The sequence below is a fragment of the Girardinichthys multiradiatus genome, chromosome 4 (genome assembly GCF_021462225.1).
Source record: "Girardinichthys multiradiatus isolate DD_20200921_A chromosome 4, DD_fGirMul_XY1, whole genome shotgun sequence".
Lineage (NCBI taxonomy): Eukaryota > Metazoa > Chordata > Actinopteri > Cyprinodontiformes > Goodeidae > Girardinichthys > Girardinichthys multiradiatus.
In genome coordinates, this window is record NC_061797.1 from 36,155,634 (window position 1) to 36,180,657 (window position 25,024).

Consider the following 25,024-nt stretch of genomic DNA (forward strand, 5'->3'; position numbering starts at 1 on the left):
CTATTTGCTATGTGAAGATATATTGTGAAGTATTGATGTTCTTATCGGCGTGCACAGCCTCTCTCCCTCCTGTGCTTTTGTTGTGCAGCTCTGCATAAACCGGCATACAGAATGTCTCTATCAGAATGAGTAAGGCTCAAGTTTTACTCCACTGGAAAATTTATCCAATTTATCTTGTTTTATTAGAGATTGCCAGCTTTAGAAGTTATTTTGAAAGGCTGCATTTCGAGTGTTGACTGTTTCTTTTTTTAATTGGTTGCTTCTCTTAGATCATTTTTACTGTGTCACCCCTTTAATCACACTCACCCAGTAAGTGTGATTAAAGGGGTAAATTAAAGGAAACTAAGAGGAACACTGTATCAGATTTTTACCCTACAATTGTGAAGGAAAGCGAGTCATCTGCCTGGAAAGCCTTCTCTGTTCTAAACATCTTTAACAGGTTGAAAGATAGGAGATTTGAACCATTTTGTTTTTAGCAGAGCTTTCAGATTAAAACTTTCCCAAGCAGGGTTGTATAATCTGTTATTTTTATTTTTGAAAGTGCAAACAGATTGCAATTTATGTGTCTCAACAGAGCGTACTGAGAAAAGAATATTTAAATTTGACTGATCTGTTTTAATTTGGTTGCATACGACTGTTGATTTTGTGTGACTCAACATAAATATAAATGACTCAACGTAAATATAAATGCTCAAACTTGAGTAAATATGACGAGCTGGCTCAATATCTAGTTGCGTGTGGTGACATAACTTTTTGAGAGAATGCATGCTTAAAGATAAAAGTCTCAAAGGTGGAGTTATTTTTTTTAATCTTTCAAATGTTTTTTTATTTATTTTTTTATCTTAGTGAAACCATACTTTATACATTTACTCCATTAAAAATAAAAAAACGATTGTATGTTTTCTTATCTAATCTTCTATTTTTCAGATTTTTGTTAAAAGACATTAATCTCAGTCTTAGATTTCTCTTAAAGTTTGGCAATTATTGCATCTATTATCATTATTGGGGAAAAAGATTGTGATAGGAATTGTGAATTACTGTGACAACAATAAACTCTAATTGTTGATGTTTGTAAACCTCAAAAACTAACAGTATCGTTGGTATTGTTACTTTTGTTGTTTTAACAACTTGTTCCACCATAAGTACCCAATAATTTAAAAATATTGTTGAATGCAATTATTGCAAGCTGTTTAGAGGTACAACTGCACTGCTAATTTTACTTGTAAGGAAGAAGCATTTTTGATAATGGAATATTTTATTTTTAGAGCAGTATTTGTGTTGTGGGGCTCTGTCTGTATGCACTGTCATATTTAGAGTTACAAAGAATAACAGTTTTTTTTTTAACATATTTCTTATTGTTACCTTTATAGTTTTTGCAATATACTGCACAGAATATTGTGCTAACATTTTTGGTCCGTGTTGTCCATCCGGGTTGGTGATTTTCCATCAGAAGTGATCCATTTGACGTATTTAAGTTTAGATTTAAGTAGTTTTCCTTGGGTGGGACTGGGGCTGCAGAGATTTGTTTGTAAAGTTACTTGAAACGTTTATCTGTCCTGTTTTGCAAGAATATCCTGCAGTCAAGTTGAGAAAATCATCTCGAATTCCAAAAATTTAATCTAATCTTTTAAATCTAAACTTTTTTTTGTCACGAATGCACCTAAGTAAAACCTTTCTACTCACCTCATAGTTGTTGGTGTCAACATTAACTTGCTCTAACGTTCCCCTTTTTATGAATAAAAAATTTTTTTTTCATTGAGTGTATTTTTTCCTGCTGATATCTTTATTTTATGATGGCTTTTAACTCCAGCATGCATCTCTGACTTTCATGATAATAGCCTTTCCTTCCCCTGTTGTTCGTCCATTTCTTTGTGTTTGTTGCATGTGCCAAATATTGTGCACTGCAGTAGATAAATGAGCATAATTTCCATTTATTCTGCTTCCACAGTTTGCACACACATATTGTTTATACATGCACATATGGCCTCGAGGCTCGTCTTTTGTACTAAAAGACCTTTTCCTGTTACCACTTAAGCTGTTTGCTACAACCATGTGCAATCTAAGCTACATCACTGACAGCATGATCCATCCTTGTTTATTCACTCCAGACCTGGTGATAGAAACAAGCCTATGTAAAGTAATATCAAAGCTGCGCTTTTTATTTGCTTTGCAATCAGAGTTAGTCTCAGCTTGTCAAATTCATTATAGAGATATCTACAGCATAAGGTAATTCATTTGTACAAATTACATAAAGGTGGATGCATGAACAAACATTTAAAAAACACATCAAATCTTATATGACCAGGTCATACTACTGAGACTTTACGTTTGTTTCTATGGACTATGAGCTGTATCATTCATTTGAAGGTCAAATAATGCACAATCATGGCTCATAAAAATCCAAATAAAGGTTAACCTAATTATGTAATAATACAAAATGGCATTTGCATGTCGAAATGTTCTACATCATATTTTGTGTGGGTGAATGAAGATGGATGTGTCAGCTAATCTTAGACAAGGGTGGAGGGTTGATGCTGTTAAAAACGTGTGGCAAAGAAGCATATATGCCACACCGCTCCTAAACAAACCTGTAATGGTTATGATGCCATTATTAGGATGATTATTGATCTGTGCCATAAAAATGCCATTACCCTTTGAGTCTGATTCATTCAAAAAAAGCAGCCTATGAAGGAACAGGCTTTTGTGGGCAGAAATATAACTTGTAAGCATTACTTCTATCAGAAAACATCAACACAGACACAGATCATTTAATGAAGAATTTGGCCTACAACCTGATGGTTGCCCTGAAGTGGGAGATAATTGAACTTTTACAGCCTCTGAGATTATGTGTGTGGCTGAGAGAAGGAGAAGGTTTTCATTAGTATGTCAAAATATCAGGCTCGGTGCAGCAAAGTACATGATCAATTTTAATGGTGCAGTGTTGGATTCATGTAGAGGCGTGCTTTTAGAAAAATGTACCAACAAAGCGCAAGGATCGGAGATACTTAAAGTTGCCGATTTTATTTGATTATTTTAGAGTAGTGGAGCTATGCCAATCCCCTGACATTAAGCAAATGTAGTGTATCCTGATAATTACCCTGAGGTTAATTATTTATTGGCATACGATGATATGATTGCAGAGCTGCCCTGTAATTCTCTAAATAGGAGTAGCAGTGCTAAAAACTGATGAGAGCAGGAAATCCAAAAATAACAACAGTAGGTAAAATAACTTTGGAACAGACATAGATGTCTAAAAATTAAATTCTGTGTAATACAATAGACTGACAATATGGACCAAGTGTTAACCATGCTTACTTAAAAATACAAACAGTTAAGAATTATTAGGAATGTCTATATGAGACCTGGCAGTGACGTATGCGGTAAAATAGCTCCACATCATAATGTCCCCACCCCCATACGTCACTGTTGGTATAGTGTTTTGGAGTGGCATGTAGGGCTTTTAGACATCCAAACCTGGTGCATATCATGGCATCTAAATAGTTTGATTTTGTTCTAATCTGATCAGATTATATTCCCCTAGTATTTCACAGGCTTGAACAAATGTTTGGAAACTATAACTGTGCTTCAAACGTTTTTCTTCGGCAGTAAAGTCTTGCGTGGTGACTATACATACAGGTCCTTCTCAAAATATTAGCATATTGTGATAAAGTTCATTATTTTCCATAATGTAATGATGAAAATTTAACATTCATATATTTTAGATTAATTGCACACTAACTGAAATATTTCAGGTCTTTTATTGTCTTAATACGGATGATTTTGGCATACAGCTCATGAAAACCCAAAATTCCTATCTCACAAAATTAGCATATCATTTAAAGGGTCTCTAAACGAGCTATGAACCTAATCATCTGAATCAACGAGTTAACTCTAAACACCTGCAAAAGATTCCTGGGGCCTTTAAAACTCCCAGCCTGGTTCATCACTCAAAACCCCAATCATGGGTAAGACTGCCGACCTGACTGCTGTCCAGAAAGGCCACTATTGACACCCTCAAGCAAGAGGGTAAGACACAGAAAGACATTTCTGAACGAATAGGCTGTTCCCAGAGTGCTGTATCAAGGCACCTCAGTGGGAAGTCTGTGGGAAGGAAAAAGTGTGGCAGAAAACGCTGCACAACAATAAGAGGTGACCGGACCCTGAGGAAGATTGTGGAGAAGGGCCGATTCCAGACCTTGGGTACCTGCGGAAGCAGTGGACTGAGTCTGGAGTAGAAACATCCAGAGCCACCGTGCACAGGCGTGTGCAGGAAATGGGCTACAGGTGCCGCATTCCCCAGGTCAAGCCACTTTTGAACCAGAAACAGCAGCAGAAGCGCCTGACCTGGGCTACAGAGAAGCAGCACTGGACTGTTGCTCAGTGGTCCAAAGTACTTTTTTCGTATGAAAGCAAATTCTGCATGTCATTCAGAAATCAAGGTGCCAGAGTCTGGAGGAAGACTGGGGAGAAGGAAATGCCAAAATGCCAGAAGTCCAGTGTCAAGTACCCACAGTCAGTGATGGTCTGGGGTGCCGTGTCAGCTGCTGGTGTTGGTCCACTGTGTTTTATCAAGGGCAGGGTCAATGCAGCTAGCTATCAGGAGATTTTGGAGCACTTCATGCTTCCATCTGCTGAAAAGCTTTATGGAGATGAAGATTTCATTTTTCAGCACGACCTGGTACCTGCTCACAGTGACAAAACCACTGGTAAATGGTTTACTGACCATGGTATCACTGTGCTCAATTGGCCTGCCAACTCTCCTGACCTGAACCCCATAGAGAATCTGTGGGATATTGTGAAGAGAACGTTGAGAGACTCAAGACCCAACACTCTGGATGAGCTAAAGGCCGCTATCGAAGCATCCTGGGCCTCCATAAGACCTCAGCAGTGCCACAGGCTGATTGCCTCCATGCCACACCGCATTGAAGCAGTCATTTCTGCCAAAGGATTCCCAACCAAGTATTGAGTGCATAACTGTACATGATTATTTGAAGGTTGACGTTTTTTGTATTAAAAACACTTCTTTTATTGGTCGGATGAAATAGGCTAATTTTGTGAGATAGGAATTTTGGGTTTTCATGAGCTGTATGCCAAAATCATCCGTATTAAGACAATAAAAGACCTGAAATATTTCAGTTAGTGTGCAATGAATCTAAAATATATGAATGTTAAATTTTCATCATGACATTATGGAAAATAATTAACTTTATCACAATATGCTAATATTTTGAGAAGGACCTGTACAATCTGTGGCAGTCTAGTGCGTGACTTTTTGGTTTCTTTGGAACGGTTTTACCTGCTAATTCCAGGTCTTTCTGAGACTCTCCACAAGCAGTTACTTGGCTTTTGGGCAACTCTTTCTCTGAATATTCTTTTCACTCCTCTATCTGAGATCTTGCAGGGAGTGCTTGGTCATGGCTGGTTTATGGTGTAATGTAGTTGTTTCTAATTCTGGATTATGGCCCCAACAGTACTTACTAGAGATTTCAATTGTTTAGCAATTCCTCTGTAACCAGTGTCATCAGTATGTTTAGCAACCGTAAGGCTGTGAAGGTTTTGTCCATCAAAATTCTCGCGTGAAACCTTGGTATTGAGACATCATTTCATGGACCATCATTTTGGATGTAACCTGCCTCTTTATACCTCCCTTTCTTCATTTGTTTAATACTTATTCCCTGTGTTGTTACATCCTTTTACAAATAACTTAAATTTTGGACATCTATGGTTTGATAACTTTATGTGTGTGGACTGGATGGGTTGTTAACATCTGGTGAGGGTTTTGTGTCGATTCCATCTTTAGAAAATTTACTTAGAACATTTCTGATATGTTTAGTTACCCACTGTATTTGTGAGCCTCAGAATTTGCAGCCAAGACTGATCGCAGTCTGCTGCTGACTGTTCTTCTAGATGTCATCAGCTCCTGATGGCACACTGAATTGCCACAACTCTGACAGTGTTAATTACTGTCCCAATACAAAATACACCACAGCTTATCCCTTTGTATGACTCTGCTGAACCAACTAGTTCTCCATTTTTTAAGAACTTTTTTAAAAGAAGAGAACTGAGGCTTCCCGTATATCATGTCTTTCACACTTCCTGTCTAAGCCTCTTGTGCAACTCATTTTTAAAACTTAAGTTGGACAAAGTGATCTGAAGCAAGGTTGAATCTCCTGTAAAATGAAGGACTTAGTATTTTCCTCATTATGCATCAACGCATATGTTTTCAACCATCATATTTTTATTAACTTAAGAAAGCCCAAGTGGGTGATGCTTTTATTGACTGAAAATGATGGCAATTCTTAGTTTTGATGCATTTACATTTTTCCATTGTTTTTTTTTCACTGTTGAAAACCTTTTGAAGGAAATCTGGATAACTGAATGCTGCATCTCTGCTAAAGAGAATAGTGACATGATAGAGGATATTAGAGTGATTGTATAACTAAATAACAATTTAATTTTAAATAAAGTTGTTGTTTGCATTTTAATACAGTTTAATAAATAGACTATAATTTTTGTAAATTGTTGTTTTAATACCATTATATATTTTTGCTCCGATCACTTGTTGCTCTGACTTATTGTCAGTGCATCCTCATAAGCTGCATCCATTTTATTGGTAATGAGAGCAGCCTAGTAGTTACAGTTATGGTAAAAGGAAAGGGTAACCTCAGTTTTATTGTTGGGTTTAAACATTCTTAAGACCTGGCTCAAAAAGCTGTAGCAACAAAAAGGGGGGACATAACACCAAAATAGATTTTAGCCCTTTTAAAGGCATTTATTTAAAATAAAGAATAATCAGTTTGTACGTTGTCAGTGTAAATGTTGGGTATGCTGTAGGTGCGTTTGTCAAAGGGAATCCGTAAGGCAGGATGTAGTAAAAAAGAATGTTGTAGCACAGTGTGTGCAAAAGGAAGCCCTCATGGTGGCAGCATGGCTGGTCTCACAAACCCGAGGACGCAATATTATGTTTTCAGCGGGTGTGGGCATGCCAGCAGTGACGCCAGGATTCGTTAATCTGGGAGGGGCCATAAGTGAGTCGAGGCGGAAGCCCCTTTTATCTCATCCAGGAACACCCTAGCCCCACATGGTCCCCAGACACTTCCTCCTGTGGTACCTGTCAACAGACAAATAAATACCAGGCCAACTACACCAGCAGGGGGCCGTGACACTCCTGCCTGTAAGGAGCAGGTTCCCCTTGAAACCTTGCGCCAACCTATTAGTTTTCACCTTACATACAATCCTAAATGCAAAAACCCAGACACCATTACAGTGTTGCCTTTTCAAAGAGAACCACAATGTTAGCACCATCGCTTACATAAACATCAAAATGTCTTAAAGCCAGGATTAGAGCAAATGTTTCCTTCTCAATCACAGAGTAATTCAACTGATGCTTATTGAGTTTTTTGAAAAAGCAGATGACTCTGGCCTGCAAATGCCCAGATCATCAGACTGTGTAAGAACAGCTCCAGCACCCAAGTGGTTTGCATCCACATAGAGCTGGAAAGGGTGCGGAGGATACACAGGAGCAGCAGAGAGGAGCCTTTTACCCACTCAAATGCCTGCTGACGGAGGGGAGACCATTCAAATTTAACATCTTTATGCAGCAAACTTGTTAAAGGTGCCATGACAGAAGAGACATTTTGACAAAAACATCTCTAATACCTAACAAGCCCAAGAAAATGCATGAGCCCCTGCTTAGTAACTGGAACAGGAAACTGCTCAACCGCCTGAACCTTAGCTGCAACAGGACACACCGCACCATAGTCAGCCACACGACCCAAATGGTTAACAGTCACCCTCGCAAACTCGCACTTTGCCAGATTGACTTTCAACCTTGCCCTGGCCAAACGAGTGAAAAGTTCCTTGATGCACTGTACATGCTCTTCCAAAGAGTCAAAATACACAACCACGTCATCCAAGTAAATCGCACAGCCAGACATATCACCAACGATTTTCTAAGCTTGAATGGCATCACTGTATAAAAGTACAAGCCTGTTGGACCCGCCAGTAACCCTTCGAAAGATCAAATTTACTGAGAATTTAGCAGAACCCACCTGGTTGACACAATCGTCCATTCTCACAAGTTCACGTTACACAATTTGGTCTTGTTCCTTCACTACGGCATCGTGATTAAATAGATTTTATCAGAAGTCCTTTTAATAACTGTATATGAACCAGTGAATTTAGCTTGAAAGGGAGAGGACATGATCTGACCCAGGACCAACACTTGATCATCAGGCAAAGACAAGCGCAACTCAGAGCGCCGATCAAATAGTGCTTTCATTTTTGAAAGTGACCTCCCGGGCCGCTAACATCAGCCAAGGCAACCCTTCCTCCCAGTCACCCCCAACTCCATACAGTAAGAACACAAGAGAGACTTCAGTGAATGATGAAAACGTTGTAACGTCCCTTGACTCTCTGGATGATAGCTGTTGCCTTACTCTGCCGTACTCTGAGCTGTTTCAGGACCTGACTTAACAAATGTGATGAATAATTGGTGCCTCGGTCCAGCTGCATCACTTTAGGAACACCAAACACTGAAATGAAGCAGTTACTGTGCGTCAGGGATAGGCAGCTGGATACTGTGAAACTTGACACATTACTGTAAGTAGACAAAACAACCTAGTCTTTGAACTAAGTAACGGGCCGACACAGTCAATTATTAAGTGTTCAAACAGCTCAGAAGCTGGCACAATTGGACTCAATGGGAACAGCTTTAAAACTTGGTTTGGCTTGGCAGTGAGCTGGCAAGCATGACATGTCTTAATGTATCATGAAATGTCCTTTTTAAGCCGTGGCCAAAAAAAATGTCTAAGGACCGAATCATATGTCTTCCCCACACCCAGGTGCCCGGACTCATCATGTGCAACCTTTAACACAGCAATGTGAAGTATACTGGGCACAACAATTTGAAGCAGGGGGATCACCAACGTCAGCATATGGGAACCATTTTCTCACCTACAGCAAATCCTGAATGAAGTACCCACAGGCACAATCCAAAACTTCAGTCGCTAGGCACACCTGATCAAAAAGCTGGCTTCTCCGGCGCCAGTTCACTATGACACAGGGACACAGGAAAAATCAGACAAAGGCAAGTGAACATTTTCAACGTATATCTCCTCCTTCCCAAACGGAGAGTGCACCATGGCACAAGTTACCGACACGCTGTAAATACATTTGCAGTTGAACAAAGAGCACGTTCAACTCTATTCCCCGGACTGGAAAACAATTGTCTGTCTCTGACTCACCAGACAACGGTAACACAGCGGCTCAAATAAAGGAGTCAAACGCCTCTGTGTCTCTCTGTATGCTGACCTGCACTCTTTCGTCACTACCCACTAATGACACTTACCCCTCACGAATGAAAGGCATTTAGGAATCACACGTCTCAAAAGAATCAACGTGCTCCCTTACATTGTACAATTAATCCTCCACCAACTTGTAGACACATCTGTCATCATAGATCGTCACGTAGAAAACAAAGAACAAACATTGAATAAAAAGAAAATGCAAAAGAAGAAAAATTATAAGATAAAAATAAAAAAATGCAAAAATATTGAAAATTAGAGAAAAGTAAAATAAATTGTAGAACAAATAAACAAAAAAACGGAGACATTGAATTATATATTACTTAACAATAAAAGGTAGCATTTTTCATAAACTTCTGTTAACTTATAGAAATGGAGAGACGTCCATTTAGTCGTTAAGAGTATGATGTCTTCTTGCTTTTAGCTGGACGGTCTATAAGGTCTCACCTTAACGTCCCCTGTAAGACAGTCACCTCCTTCCCCAATATCTTAAACTACTTCAGAGACGATGGTTTTTAATGTCCTCGAACCATCATCTCCGTTTTGTACATAATCAAATGCTATTGCATGATTTTTTACAGATTATATGAATACCTCAGCAAATCTCTCATTCATAGAGTAGAAAAAATAAAAAAAAGTTTTATGTATTCATTAAACAGAACTTAATAAAATCATGATAGAAATATTCACAGGCATTTATTTGACCACTACTGTTTTCACTGTTAAATAAGGATGCTTTAGATAAACCCTACTGATGCAGTAAATACGTGGAGGAAAAAACTTTAAGATGTGATTGCCTTCACACTTAGAGACGAAAGAGGAATCATTGTTCTGCCGTGAAACACCCTTTCATTCCAGCTATGGTAGAGCAGTCAAGCAGTAAAAAACTATTTTCCTCAAAGAGAGGGCCTTTGTGAAAACAATGATCTACTTATTTTGTCATTACCAACCCAGTTCTTCTGTCTCCTTGCAAGGCTAAACCTTTCTGACAGTCATGGTAGTTGTATGTGCCATTGTAGTGCTTTTCTTTGATTGCAGCAGCTAAACTGGTTTGGAGCTGTGCTCCACAGGAAAAATGTTCCAACTTCCTGTGCTTCTCTCTTTTTACTGCTACAGGGTTTGATTTAGATTTTTTTCCAAGTTCACATTTCATTTGGTTTATCAAACATTTCCACTGACCATGCTAACATTTTTGTATGAAGCCATGTGCCTTTTGTAACATTTGTCCTTGTTTTCCTTTTTTTGCTATCTTGTTTTTTTGTTATTCTTTTGTTGTTTCTGTGGCCAATAATCAGTAAAAAGAGAAAGGGAGCAGGGCGAGACGGAGTGGAAACAAACAGAAACCAGACTGACCTCCAGGGTCATATCTCTGTGAAGGCAGCAGTGACGTGATGTGCCAGCCCCGTGGGCTACACTCATCTTAGATTTTCATTATAAAGAACACTTTTGGCTTTTTCAATAGTTTTTTTTTAATAATAAACAGCAAAGTTAGATATTTTTGTGTAAAATTCACAAAGTAATGGTGAAAGATTGTTTCAGTGTGGACCCTGTCATCATGACAATGTTCTCCAGTGCCGCAGCTATGTAATACACTATAGTGTTACAATGAAATGTACATTCAGAAATTAGATGTTTGTGAAACTAACATATTGCATTATCTTCATTAATGAGTTAAGACATGATAAAAATACAGAAAATGGAATGTTGCAATAATTTGCCCAGAAGAAGTAGTCAAAGCTTTTGAACTTTTTCTCGTTTTGGCATGTTAAAGTGCACATAGTTGTGCCATGAAAGAAAAACCAAAGCATGGTTTTCAAATGTCTTCATAAATAAAAATCCGCGATGGACTGGCGACCTGTCCAGGGTGTACCCTGCCTCTCGCCCATAGATTGCTGGAGATAGGCACCAGCTTCCCCGCGACCCACTATGGAATAAGCGGTAGAAAATGACTGACTGGCCTTTTGGGGTTTGCCTATGCTTGCCTTGAACATATACAGGTCCTTCTCAAAATATTAGCATATTGTGATAAAGTTCATTATTTTCCATAATGTAATGATGAAAATTTAACATTTATATATTTTAGATTCATTGCACACTAACTGAAATATTTCAGGTCTTTTATTGTCTTAATACGGATGATTTTGGCATACAGCTCATGAAAACCCAAAATTCCTATCTCACAAAATTAGCATATCATTAAAAGGGTCTCTAAACGAGCTATGAACCTAATCATCTGAATCAACGAGTTAACTCTAAACACCTGCAAAAGATTCCTGAGGCCTTTAAAACTCCCAGCCTGGTTCATCACTCAAAACCCCAATCATGGGTAAGACTGCCGACCTGACTGCTGTCCAGAAGGCCACTATTGACACCCTCAAGCAAGAGGGTAAGACACAGAAAGAAATTTCTGAACGAATAGGCTGTTCCCAGAGTGCTGTATCAAGGCACCTCAGTGGGAAGTCTGTGGGAAGGAAAAAGTGTGGCAGAAAACGCTGCACAACGAGAAGAGGTGACCGGACCCTGAGGAAGATTGTGGAGAAGGGCCGGTTCCAGACCTTGGGGGACCTGCGGAAGCAGTGGACTGAGTCTGGAATAGAAACATCCAGAGCCACCGTGCACAGGCGTGTGCAGGAAATGGGCTACAGGTGCCGCATTCCCCAGGTCAAGCCACTTTTGAACCAGAAACAGCGGCAGAAGCGCCAGACCTGGGCTACAGAGAAGCAACATTGGACTGTTGCTCAGTGGTCCAAAGGACCTTTTTTGGATGAAAGCAAATTCTGCATGTCATTCGGAAATCAAGGTGTCTTAGTCTGGAGGAAGACTGGGGAGAAGGAAATGCCAAAATGCCAGAAGTCCAGTGTCAAGTATCCACAGTCAGTGATGGTCTGGGGTGCCGTGTCAGCTGCTGGTGTTGGTCCACTGTGTTTTATCAAGGGCAGGGTCAATGCAGCTAGCTATCAAGAGATTTTGGAGCACTTCATGCTTCCATCTGCTGAATAGCTTTATGGAGATGACGATTTCATTTTTCAGCACGACCTGGCACCTGCTCACAGTGCCAAAACCACTGGTAAATGGTTTACTGACCATGGTATCACTGTGCTCAATTGGCCTGCCAACTCTCCTGACCTGAACCCCATAGAGAATCTGTGGGATATTGTGAAGAGAACGTTGAGAGACTCAAGACCCAACACTCTGGATGAGCTAAAGGCCGCTATCGAAGCATCCTGGGCCTCCATAAGACCTCAGCAGTGCCACAGGCTGATTACCTCCATGCCACACCGCATTGAAGCAGTCATTTCTGCCAAAGGATTCCCGACCAAGTATTGAGTGCATAACTGTACATGATTATTTGAAGGTTGACGTTTTTTGTATTAAAAACACTTTTCTTTTATTGGTCGGATGAAATATGCTAATTTTGTGAGATAGGAATTTTGGGTTTTCATGAGCTGTATGCCAAAATCATCCTTATTAAGACAATAAAAGACCTGAAATATTTCAGTTAGTGTGCAATGAATCTAAAATATATGAATGTTAAATTTTCATCATGACATTATGGAAAATAATGGACTTTATCACAATATGCTAATATTTTGAGAAGGACCTGTAGTGTCTGAAATGTGTCATAGTTCATACTACCACATGGATCACATCAATTCATTCAAATTCACTCTAAAAAGTTAGAAGGGCTCATGCAACATCTAGCATATTACACAGCATTTACAGTCTAGTCATTGACGTGTTTGCTTCTCTCTTGTTCTTTGTTCACCTGTACTTAATCCTAATATGGCCAAATTCCAAGTAAAGCAGCTTGTAATTCAGGTCCAGTTAAGTTCACCTAGTGGTATATTCTACTAGAGCAAAAGAGACCTTGAGAAAAACGATTAAATGGTGTAGATGTTATGGCTTACGAGATAGAGGACCCCGGAATGCAGACTAGCAGGCAGCATGACGGTAAGTCCAAAACCATTTAATTGAAAAAAACAAAAACTCACTCTCAGAAGAGGCAGGAACAAAACAATAAACGGACAGGCAGGACAGGCTTGGCATGATCCACAAAACAAGAAATGAGCATGATCTGAGAATGTTTCCGTGAGGAATAAACAGGACAGGTGTGTATATATGGAGTGTGATCAGGTGAAACAAGAAGACATTAACTAGGTGCAGGTGAACCGGTTGATGTTAATTAGCAGACAGAACAAAACGTGACTGGAGCAAAAACAAGAGACTCTTGAATACAAACAAACAAAAACTAAAGCATGACCAGAACCAAAAACCAAACTTGACAAAACATGAACAAGACTAAAATATGACCAGAAAAATAAATAGGTACATGATTCAAAACTTGAACTGTGAAAAGACCAACAAAAACCCCAAAACATCCACAAATCATAACAGTAGAAGTCAAATCTGGGGAGTTTGTGTTCACTATAGATAAGAACTCCTGAAATACGTAGAAAACATTCAGGAGGACATCCACATATTGATATCAGTGTTATAGCAGTACGTTCACTGAAACGTAACAGCCCATCGTCATTACACTTGAAATTTTGTGAGATGGAAGAATGCTATTTGACTGTGGTCTGAAAACTAATCTTACCATGATAAAAACCTTTACATCAGGATTGTCTTTTAAATTCTATCTATAAATTAAAAAGCAATGCACTGCCCTAAAGTTTATCCAGACTTTAATGGTTGCTGTCTTTTTCAGACAAACTCAGTGAGAATATGATGTTTAACCTTGTGTTTTTATGGGGTTTTTTCTGCCTGTCTATGGAGAGATGAAAGTACTGTGATTAGGTCATGAATACTTTATCAAAGAAAACACACATACACACACACACAGCAAACACAGATATGCTGCCTTTGATTTGGTCTGATGGCCTTTGTAGTTTTTCCAGAGTGACAGTAATTGAACCAGTTCTAGCTACCTTAAAACTAAACCTTCCAGTCACACGTTTTATTTAATTTTTAAACTGGCTAGACAGGACAAAGCAAACCACCCCAACATATCGACATTAGATGACAAAATCTGCTTTGCTTACTGCTGTCCTAGAGTCCCACCCCCTGCTTTGCAGCCTATATGGGTAATTTTTATGGGTAAAATGTTTTTGAAATGTCAGCTAGATATATTTTTTTAATTTTTTACTGCAATCCTGAATCTAAGTGGCTTCTAATATGAGCAGTTGTGTTAGTGCAACCATTTTAGTCTTCTTATTTCTATCGAAGTAGTAATTAATTATGTCATAAGCTGTCTGCAGCTTTTGATGTTTTTACAAGTAGAGTGAAGTATGAACTTAAAGCATCATATTAAGTTTAGCTGTTTTGCCAAAAACAAAATTAAAAAGCATTTTTCTAAGGTAATGTCATGTATTTATGAAGCTACATGGAAAAAGTTTTGAAATGATTCAGGAACATCAAATTTTTCAAATTTTAACGGGTGTGTAGAGTTTGAGAGCTGCTGAATACTGTAGACATTCTGTGGAGTCTATAAATGACACCTTCAGTTAGTTGTTTTTTTTCTTTTTCTCACCACAGAATTTGACATGTTTGATCTTATTCTCCTCATCACTCGCCTGCTCTGGCTCGCCTGCTTTTGTTCCTCTCTTGCCAGTTTTTAATGTCTTCAAGTTTCATCCAATGCTAATCACAAATATCGTTTATGACAGGCTGAAAAATAACCAAGCGAACAAATAAATGGGTGTTGAGACTGATGCTGTCTGGAACATTTTTGAAAAAAACACCCTTAATATGGTTAGATGATTGCATTGGTGTCTTTTGTTCCTTATGCAGTGATGGAAAAATTTCCACAGTAACTTTGACATTGTCTGAATCACATCAGGGTTGTCATCCTTGCTAAAGACCTACTTTTCTTTGCTGCAGAGGTTCTCTTATTTAATTATGTAGAGTTTAATCTATTCATTTGGGACGGATAGACAGCAGCCTGTCAGACTCTTTCCTCTTTGCTCCTTCAGACCTAGTCCCTCATCACCAACAGTTCACCAGACTGACCTCATGTGAACTCCTTCATATCTGCTAAGAGCTCTCATTATTAACAGACAGGTTATAAATAACCAGGTAAACAGTAGGAGGCTCTTATTGCATGAAGGAAATGGCCGTCACCATGGTTACTGATGGCCGATACGTTCGCCCATTTCTGCAGTGACATGAAGTATTGTTTCACCTGTCCAATGCAGAGGATATTTCAATCACTACAGTATTATGTGCAGCCATAAAGCAAATCAGGTTCAGTTGTTTTTGTGCTAATCTAAAAAGAAGACTGTCCACATCAAGAAATGTAGGCTTTAATGATTTTGACCAAGGTCAATTGATTTAATTAGCTCTTTACTGCTGTGGTTTGTTTATAGCTGTTGTTAGAAATGGACAGTTTCCTGCAGTCCTTTCAGTAGCTGCACAGGACTGTGAAATTTTTATTAATGTTCACAAAGCAGAAAAAGGTTCATTAACATTTTTGACTAGTTTTTTCAGTCAGCTGCACAGGGGTTTTGTTACTGGTGTAAGAGTATGAAAGAGAGCATATACAGTTAGTCACAGTAAAAGCTCAGCCAGTAGCTATGTCTAGGAGAGACAGGGTTATATATTGAAAGACAGGGCCATCTCTCTCTTTTAAATTTTCGTCAGAACTTTTGCTGCAGCATTTTGGGTCAGCTGGTGGCTTTTAACTGCATTTTGTGGACATTTTGATAGTAAAGAATTACAATAGTCCAGCCTTGAAGTAACAAATGCATGAACTAGGTTTTCAGTGTCACTCCTGGATAGGTTATTTGTAATTTCGGCAATGTTCCGGAGGTAAAAGAACAAAATCCTAAAAACCAGTTTAATATGGGATTTACATGACATGTCCTGTTTAAAAATAACATCAAGGTTTTTTACTTGATTACCGGAGGTCAAATTAATGCCGTCCACATTAATTGATTGACTAAGGAGTTTCTTTCTAAAAGATTCCGGTCCAAAGACGACAACTTCTGTCTTGTCTGAATATAGAAGCACAAAATTTAAAGTTATCCAAGTTTTTATGTCTTCAAAACATGCCTGTTGTCTATCTAACTGATTGGGCTCATCAGGATTTATAGATCAATAAAGCTGAGTATCATCAACATAATAGTGAATAGTAAAGAGTAAAGACAATAAGCCCAAGCACTGAATCCTGTGGTATTCCACAATTAATCCTGGAGTTTAAAGATGATTTATCATTTACATGAACAAACTAGAATCTGTTGGACAAATAATATTTAAACCAGCCTAGTGCTGTTCCCCTGATGCATACAGTGTGTTCCAGCCTTTCTAAGAGAATATTGTAATCAACTGTATCAAATGCAGCACTGAGATCTAACAGAAGTACAGACACAAGTCCACTATCTGAGGCCAGGAGAATATCATTGGTGACTTTCACTAGTGCTGTTTGCATGCTATGATGAGCGCTGAAACCTGACTGAAACTCTTCAAACAGATCATTGCTGTTGTCAAAATGAGGTGAGATCCTTCCATGTATCCATGCAAAAATTAATTAAACCCTCATAATTAGATCAATGAGATATTCAACAGTAAATGTTCACATTTTAAAGCTGTGAAGTCTGGAGGCCCGTTTTGTGCATGTTTTAATTATTCTTTCTTTTGCAGAAGTGTATCACTGTGATTGAGTTTAACAACAATCACATATGATGAAATGAGAGCCTAATCTTTAGAGTATCAAATAAATAATGATCATATTACATGTATAATCAAAGAAAAAAGTATGATGATTTTCTATTTTTCTACAATTATTACATGTAATAAAGAGGGGTAATGTTAATCAATTGTGATGTATGAATAAAAACGAAGTGATGTTTTTTTGTTTTTTTTCGCTGTAACTGGTGTGAGAGCGAGAAGCAGAAAAATACTGTATTAGAAAGCTTGAGGCTGAGCAGATAAGGAGGGCATCATGGTCTGGGAGCCAGAGGTGGCAGAGTCATAACATTAGGACGGGAGGGGCAGAGGAGAGCCATCTTCACAGGAACTTGGCATGGATGGAAGGTCAACGAGCAAGCTCAAGTCATAATGAACATGGGAGTGAGAAACGAGAAGCAAGGTGCACGCTGTTTTTTGTCAGTCTGAGGTTCGAAAAACAGGCAAAAGTCATGGGACCAGGATGGGAGCGGGAGTTGTGAAGGTCGATAAACAGGCAAAAGTCATAACACGGGGAGCCAGCTGCGGGCTGTTTACGACTCTGTCTACGGAGGCTGGGAGACAGCACCGAAAAGTCACGGTGACCACGTAACTCAATGATGGGAAAGCTTGCCTGGCAACAGGGTATGAGCAGTGAGGCTATCTGCAATATAAAAACTGTGCCTAAGAAAGAAACGGGGTTGTTTCCTTGCAGAAGACCAGCGAACAACATTGGACGGAGAAAGAAGCTACAGATGAATTAGAAGACCGGAGATGCAGCCCCTCTGACAATTCTGCATTATAAAGAGGATCGAACCTTGTGCCCTGAGAAGAGCTGCAACTTGGAATTGAGAATTTGAATTTCATCTGTTGCATTTTTACCAAGACAACTGAAGTGAACCTGGTCAGTGAACAACTGATTGCTCTAAGTTTCAGGCTTCTGGAAGTCTTGAACCAACCTCAATTATACCTCAATGGTTTCCTTCAACTATTCAGCCTCTGGAAGCTACTGACTTTTGAAACATATGCCAACAAAGTTTCTGTTTTTTAAATTTTTTAAATACAAATAAAAAATTTTTTTTCTTTTTTTCCAGCTTGACCATCGAAACTCCAAGCAGTCAATTATTTGAGTCACCTTATTTTTATTTTTATTTTTTTGTTGGTGGTAAAATGTCTTGTTGCCTGGTTCCAAATGATTTTAGGAGGTTTTTATAGGTTGCCTTATGCCAAGCTTGTTAAAACAATGCCCTTGGGGCTCGTGCCGAGCCACTAAAATCAACCTTACCCATATACCAATTACAAGTTGTAAAATAGGGAATGAGAAGCCGTTAAAAGAAGTGACTGTTGAGGAGTGGATAACTGCTGTGGACTACTCGGTCGTCCAAACCACCAGTTGAAGAAGGGCGAACCTTTTGGATGCAGACTGTTAGAGGTTAGGCATGTCATTTCCCGACACCAGCTTAAACAGATTTTCCAGTAAACCTACTTAGTAAAACCTTCCAGGTTTAGGGAAGTCCGGACCCGTTGGATGGAGAGCTGGATTGAGCAATCCCCTTAGAAATAGGGAAGTAGAAGGGGAGGGGGACAACGAAACTGTGTAAATGCTCACACATTTAATTAGCAACTATTTTCTCAAGAATATTAGATAAGAATTGAAGATTGGCTATAAGTCTGTAATTTAGCGAGTCATGTTGACCAGGCGAAGGTTTCTTAAGTAAAGGTTTAATTACAGCTACCTTAAAAGCCTTTGGTACATATCCATTTACTAAGGATAGATTTATCATATCTAAAATGGGGCTGGTAATCAAAGGGAACACTTCCTTAAATTATTTGGTTGGGATTGAGTCTAACATACAAGTTGAAGGTTTAGATTAAACTAATAGTTTTGATATCTTAGGAAGTTATCAAAGATTTTTTTCAGGTACTTATGCTTAAATTATTACTTTTTGTAATATTTGTTTCACATAAATTATTTGTAAAGGTCCAACAGGAGCTCTAATATAAATGACAATAGACGTCTATGTTAATAACTGTTTAAATTAAAAATGACAGAGGTTCAAACTCTGTTATGAATTTTTTAAAGGGTAGTTATGCTCCACAGAGCTTCACTTCAAAAAACCAAAAGTTTCCTTTCACGGTTGCTCATCCTGCTTTGTTGCAGTACTTTAGGTTCTTCACAGTGTGCGTGGAAACCTTCTTCTCCTATTCTATTCTTCTATTTATTTCCTCTCTCAATATGTTGCACGGCCATAAAAAGTAGTTAAATCAGCTTTGTGTGGCAACTAATCTGCAAGTGATTACTGCACCCAGACCGCTAATGAACATCAGAGGAGTTGTGCTACAACAGTGGGATGGTTGCAGCTCTATTTGTTGAATGACATTTAAGTTAGTTTGACTTGAATGATCAGTCATTTAAGATTTTTTTTCTATCTGCATTTTAGAGCTTTGGTATTTTTAAAGACACTGGTAGTTTTTATGTTTGTAATTTCAGCAGTCCTAATTTATTTTGTTTACTTGACAAAAACCAATAATTTGATTCTTCAAAAAGAGAGTTGCATCTTTTCCATTACCTGATGATATGTCTTCTTACGTTGTTGTTTAAGAAGAAAGTAGCTCCTTGGTGGACCAGTTTGGGTTAGGTAACTTGTTGCCAGCTGAAACATTTAATTCACTGCAGTACTTTTCCAGTTGGAGCCTGTTTCTCCAGTCCATGTGATGATTTCCTGAGGCCTGGCAGTGCATGTAATTGATGTTCTGAGCTTCAACTGATTAAAACAACAAATTAAAGCTTTTATATTCTAATCTAGATTGCTCCACTGTAAGACAAACTTTACATAAAGCCCATTTTTTATTCATCTTCTCATTGTCTTTTCTGCTTTATGGCTTAAATGATGCATATCTGACTGAAAAACTGAATAACAATGAAGTGTGTGGGAAAACGTGAAGAGTAGCTGAACTCCAAATCAACTTTTTTTTTGCATACATCCCTCTTAACCCCCTCTGCTTATCCCCACACTTGGCCATGCCCCTCAGTGTCTCTTGGCACTGCCCACTTTGGTGGAATTTTTCAACATTTATCTGGGAGTGGGGTTATGCTTTACATCTGGTTTAGTTCCACTTTAGGGATTCTGTCAAACTTTGGAATAAGTTTAGCAAAAACCTCTCAGCTCCCCTGGGGTCTGAGCCAACTTATGTTTACTAGACATGAAATCATTGAACAACTTTTGGTTTTGATGTGAAAATGAGCCAGAGTGGAAAACATTTGTCTGTAGCTCGCTGTAAATACTACCCTTCCACTGAGTATCTGCTGAATGTTGAGTGAATATTAATACAGTTTCAGTTTTATACCTGCTGGAGCACAGAGTCGCACTGAAGCACATGAGCTCCTTAAGAGCAAGATTAGTAACTGAAGCATCTGACACTGGGGTTATTTCATGTTTTTAAGATTTTATCTTTATAACTTCCTGTTATTTGTTTGTTGATGTGTCTATCATCTGTCCAACTTTCTTTTTTAAACTAATTAAGCCATCTGTGTGTCGTCTCTAAGTTCAGGAAAATCTCTCTTTAAACTCTCACTTACTGGTTTGAAAGTTCATGCCTATTGCTTGTGAGAATCTGGTTGTTTAATATACTTTTTTCAAAGGTTTGTCTTTTTTATTTTATCTGTGTACCAGTTTGTTTAATATTAACATAATGTTATTAATATATAATAAATTGCGTATTACTTTTAAAACTATGTATATATTGCAGTCTTGCTTTTAACTTTTTATTTGTGATAGATATATACATGGAAAAGGCGAGGAAGACTGTCATTAGTTTGTAAGCTTCAGGTTAATTCACAACATATGAGTTATGGAGATCAGGGCTTCCGCTACTTTATGAAATGTGGTTTTTATTATTCCACGTCCCTAGAGCCAGCCTAAGCATCCGAAGATTGGACCACCGAGGTCTCCACCTTCGTCCGCCGCCCAATCCTCTTTGAACCGGTCCCTCATGGTTTCCCCTGCAGGTGGTCAGCCCACGGGGGGATGGCCTTGCATCTGTTGTTCGGAAGGGGCAGCTCTCGATTTACTGGTCGGTCTACGTTCCTACCCTCACCTATGGCCATGAACTTTGGGTCATGACCGAAAGAACGAGACCTGATAGAAGCGGCTGAAATGAGCCTTCTCCATAGGGTGGCGGGCACTCCCTTTCAAATAGTGTGAGGAGCTCAACCATCCAGGAAGAGGTCGGAGTAGAGCCGCTGCTCCTCCACATTGAGAGGAGCCAGTTGAGGTGGCTCAGGCATCTATACTGCATGCCTCCTGGACGCCTTCATCGGGAGGTGTTCCAGGCACGTCCCACCAGGAGGAGGCCCGGGGGACGACCCAGGATGCGCTGGAGGGACTATGTCTCTCGCCTGGCCTGGAAATGCCTTGGGCTCCCCCTGGAGGAACTGGAGGAGGTGTCTGGGGAGAGGGACTTCTGGGTGTCTCTACTGAATCTGCTGCCCGCGCGACCCGGTCCCGGATGAAGCGGTAGACGACGAGTACAGGTTTTTATTTTTGTGTGATTTATAATTGAATTAAAGACCAAATGGTTGAGTTATTTGAGTTCTTTGCTGTTGTTGTGTTGAGACATTTGAGGAGCATTCTTGAGAAGCAGAGGGACTGGCTATTCTTGCTGAATAAAGACAATGTAATTCCAAATGTCAATTTGTGTTTTCCTTAAATTTCTATTGATTTATATCTAACAGTTTAACAATATAACTGTTTAGTGCAACAAGCACTCGCCTTTTCCTGGTTTGTCTCTTCAGCAGGGGGGGCAGCAAAAGGGAGAGAGACGCTCGAGGTGCTCCTGAAAAGCTCTTTGAGCAAACATTAGGAGGGTGGTGCTTAGAAACGTCATGCTAAATTTGAATTATTCTTGTGATTTACCTTTTGTTTAGCTATAATGATTTGAACTGGTGTAAATATTAATTTGACGGCATTCATTGGTTTTGATGTTAGAATTATATAAATATCTCTTTTTTGTCAGTTTTTGCCCTTTTTATGGTTTTCTTCCTGTGAATCACTCAGGGGTAGACGTGTATAAAGTGAAGCTAGCTGCTTTCAGTGTGTGATGGTGTTGGTGTACACATGATCTGCTGCTCATAATTAATGCCCTGCATATATGATGTTTTTTGATGAAAACGGAAAAGGTTTGGTGCCTTTCCACTGTTGGTCTACACGACAACAGCACGCGTTTTCTCAGAAAATGGCGCAATTTGAAAAGGAGCACATGCACAGTATGATTGCAATCAGTAGACATGATGTACATGCACAGCATAGCTAATTCTGACCAGCACTTCTAGCAGGACAACAACCCTAAACAATACAGACAGAGTTATAAGGGAGTGGTTTCCATCAAAGCATATCTATGTGTTCGAGTGGCCCTGTAAGGTCGGGAGCAAAATCCACTTGTAATTCTTTGGCAAGGCTTAAAACTTGATCTTCATAGATGCTCTCCATCCAATCTGACTGAGATTGAGCTGTTTTCCAAAGAGGAAGGGGCAAAAATTTCAGTCTGTGCAAAACTGGTAATGACATACCTAAAACAACTCACAGCTGAAAGGTGAATTATTCAGGAGAGGCTTCAGTTTTCTTTAGAAATATACAACACAAGTTCCAGACAAAGCCGGCTCTGGTTTCTCCATGACAAAACCAAGAATCATGTTGAGTTTGGTGAGCTTAACTGAATAAAACTAATGTCTTTTTTTGGGACTTTAATTAGATTTTCTGGCAGGATTTGTGTTGGAATAATCTGCCATTTCTATAAAATGTTGCATACTCGTATGTAAATATATTTTACTTTTTCCTTTAGTAGTGCTCTAAGGAAATAAGTCAGATTATGTTTAATTTACCTCAACCATGTTTTAAAGATCATGTTTTTTAAGTTTTTATTATCTATTATTATTTCTGGACTCTTTTTCCACCTTCATATGCACAGGTGTCCAAAATGGCTGAAAGATTTCTGTTTAATATAGCAGATTAAAGGTATTGTAGCTATTTCTTTTTTTTCCAACAACCCTTTGTTTCTTTTCTAAAAAGGCTTTCTTTTGCTACTCAAAAATAACTTGGTCGTAATTTCGAAGAATCTACACACCTACATCACTGCATGCCAGGTTTCATGCAAGTGCTGCTGAGATTCAGTAGATCCATGAGCTTAGTGAGCATAACAGATGATTAACGGTATTGTTGACTACCTGAAGCAGATAAACTAATAATCACATCCTCTCCTTTGTTTCGCCTTTTTTTTTATCCCTTATTTCTCCCTAAGGTGACGTGTAATTGTTTCACCATCAGTGACGCGGAGCTGCAGGAGATCGGAGTGGGGCTCTATCCAAGGTAACAGACATTTTTTAGTCTTGCATACAAAAACGTCAGGGTTTGATGCCCACAGAAATGAAATGTTAAATTAATTTTAGTGTAGCTCACCATCCGGTCTTGTGACTTTCACAAGATTAAAATGCAGCTTGGAGATACAGTATTTGTCCCACAGCCTTCACAGTGCTTCCCGCTCTCTTCTTTGAAGTCAGAAGCAAAGGGAGAGAAAAGAGGATGTGATTTTTTTCCTTGTTAGATGAAAATCTTAAGGAATATCATCACACTGTTTGGGCGACAGAAGTCAAAGTGTTTTGAGGCAAAATGCGATTTGACTGGAGCTGTTGGGTGAATGATGAAACGGTTGTTGTCTGGACTGTGAAAGTGAAAGATCTATGGACAAACACAGTAAACCGAAATGCTCAGTAATCCCTCTATTACTTCCTGGGTGAATGGGGTGGGATTTGGCCTGTCATTGTACATGCTGTTAGTGCTGCTACACACACACACACACACACACATATGGTCACTAACACTGCAGGTATCCCAGCCAGTTTATCTGGCCGGCGATGGTATGTCAGATGGTCACAGTGGCTTCAGTGAAGCTCAGCCAAACCGTGTGTCTGGGTGTGATTTGTGCTGCTGCTCATCCATAAATGATGGACTCGTTCGCAGGATGCTCCCCTGCCTATTCGTATTTTAGGTTCCCTAGCAACCGTGGGTTTGCTAAAGAAAGGGGGGATTCTACAAAGGCTGCACCTCAGTTCAACTAGTCACTTTATTTTCATATTCTGTCTTTGTTGTACTTATTTTGCCTTTAGTTGCTTTTTACACCTCCCACAAATTTCTCCTTCACAGCATTTCCTCAGTGCTAATCTTCCTGTTGAAAATATGATGTAAAAACTCATAGTTCTCTATCAGGACTCAAGGTGTGTTTCCACTGCAGGAACCTTTTTCTGAAACGGTGGTAGGACTTTTTAGATGGACCCTGAACTAAAGGAGTAGTATCATGGTGGGAGGGTGCTAAACATTTTTTACAGGCTGAATATTACCAGTATTTGGTTTCAGTATTCTCCCAGGTTATACTCTTTTGCAGTTTATACTTCCTGTTAACTTTAAATTACATAACAAAAGTTCAGAATTTTTGTTTGCAAGCACATTTAATCCCAACTACCCATGCTAATTATCACAGTTTTACAAAGTTTGCAAATTTCAAATAAATCTATATCTAACAACCTTATTTGGAATATTTACTTAAATGGAGCACATACTTTCATTTTCAGCTTCAGTGGAAACAGTGAGAGTAGAGCTCTCATTAAAGGTTTTTTTCAAAGCTCTTTACTGGTAAAGTTAAAATATTTTTGGGCGTTTCTGTTCTGAGAAAAAGATTAAAGATATCACAACTGATTGTTGATCCTTCACCCGTGTTAGGTTTAAATTTCTTCTGCTTTAGCTTTTTGTGACACGTTTTACAAAAAGTCCCCTAAACTTTTCATTTCCTCAGGTTATCTTTGTCTGCATTCAAATTAGCTTGAAGATTTGAAACATTTTAGTGTGACAAAAAAAATCTTTAAGTATTTCTGTGAGAATTCAGCATTTTTTACATTTATGTATTACTATACTTTATTATAAATGTTAAATTACAAAGGCGTGCGCTGGTGGCCGTCCTCCAATGATTCCCTCTGTGGCTGTGGCTCTGGCTGGGCGCCAGGCTGT

General features: G+C 38.9%; 1 protein-coding gene across 3 annotated transcripts in view; it reads left to right on the forward strand.

The window, feature by feature from the left end:
- Positions 1 to 25,024, forward strand: part of smyd3 (SET and MYND domain containing 3) — a 119,748-nt gene that overhangs the window by 67,491 nt on the left and 27,233 nt on the right. For all 3 annotated transcript variants that reach the window (XR_007037978.1, XM_047363290.1, XM_047363291.1), the window contains exon 6: positions 23,265 to 23,332. Coding sequence is in view for 2 of the 3 variants with exons in the window: in XM_047363290.1 (XP_047219246.1) it covers positions 23,265 to 23,332 (68 nt within the window). In the remaining variant the exon portion in view is untranslated. The remainder of the gene's footprint in view (positions 1 to 23,264; positions 23,333 to 25,024) is intronic.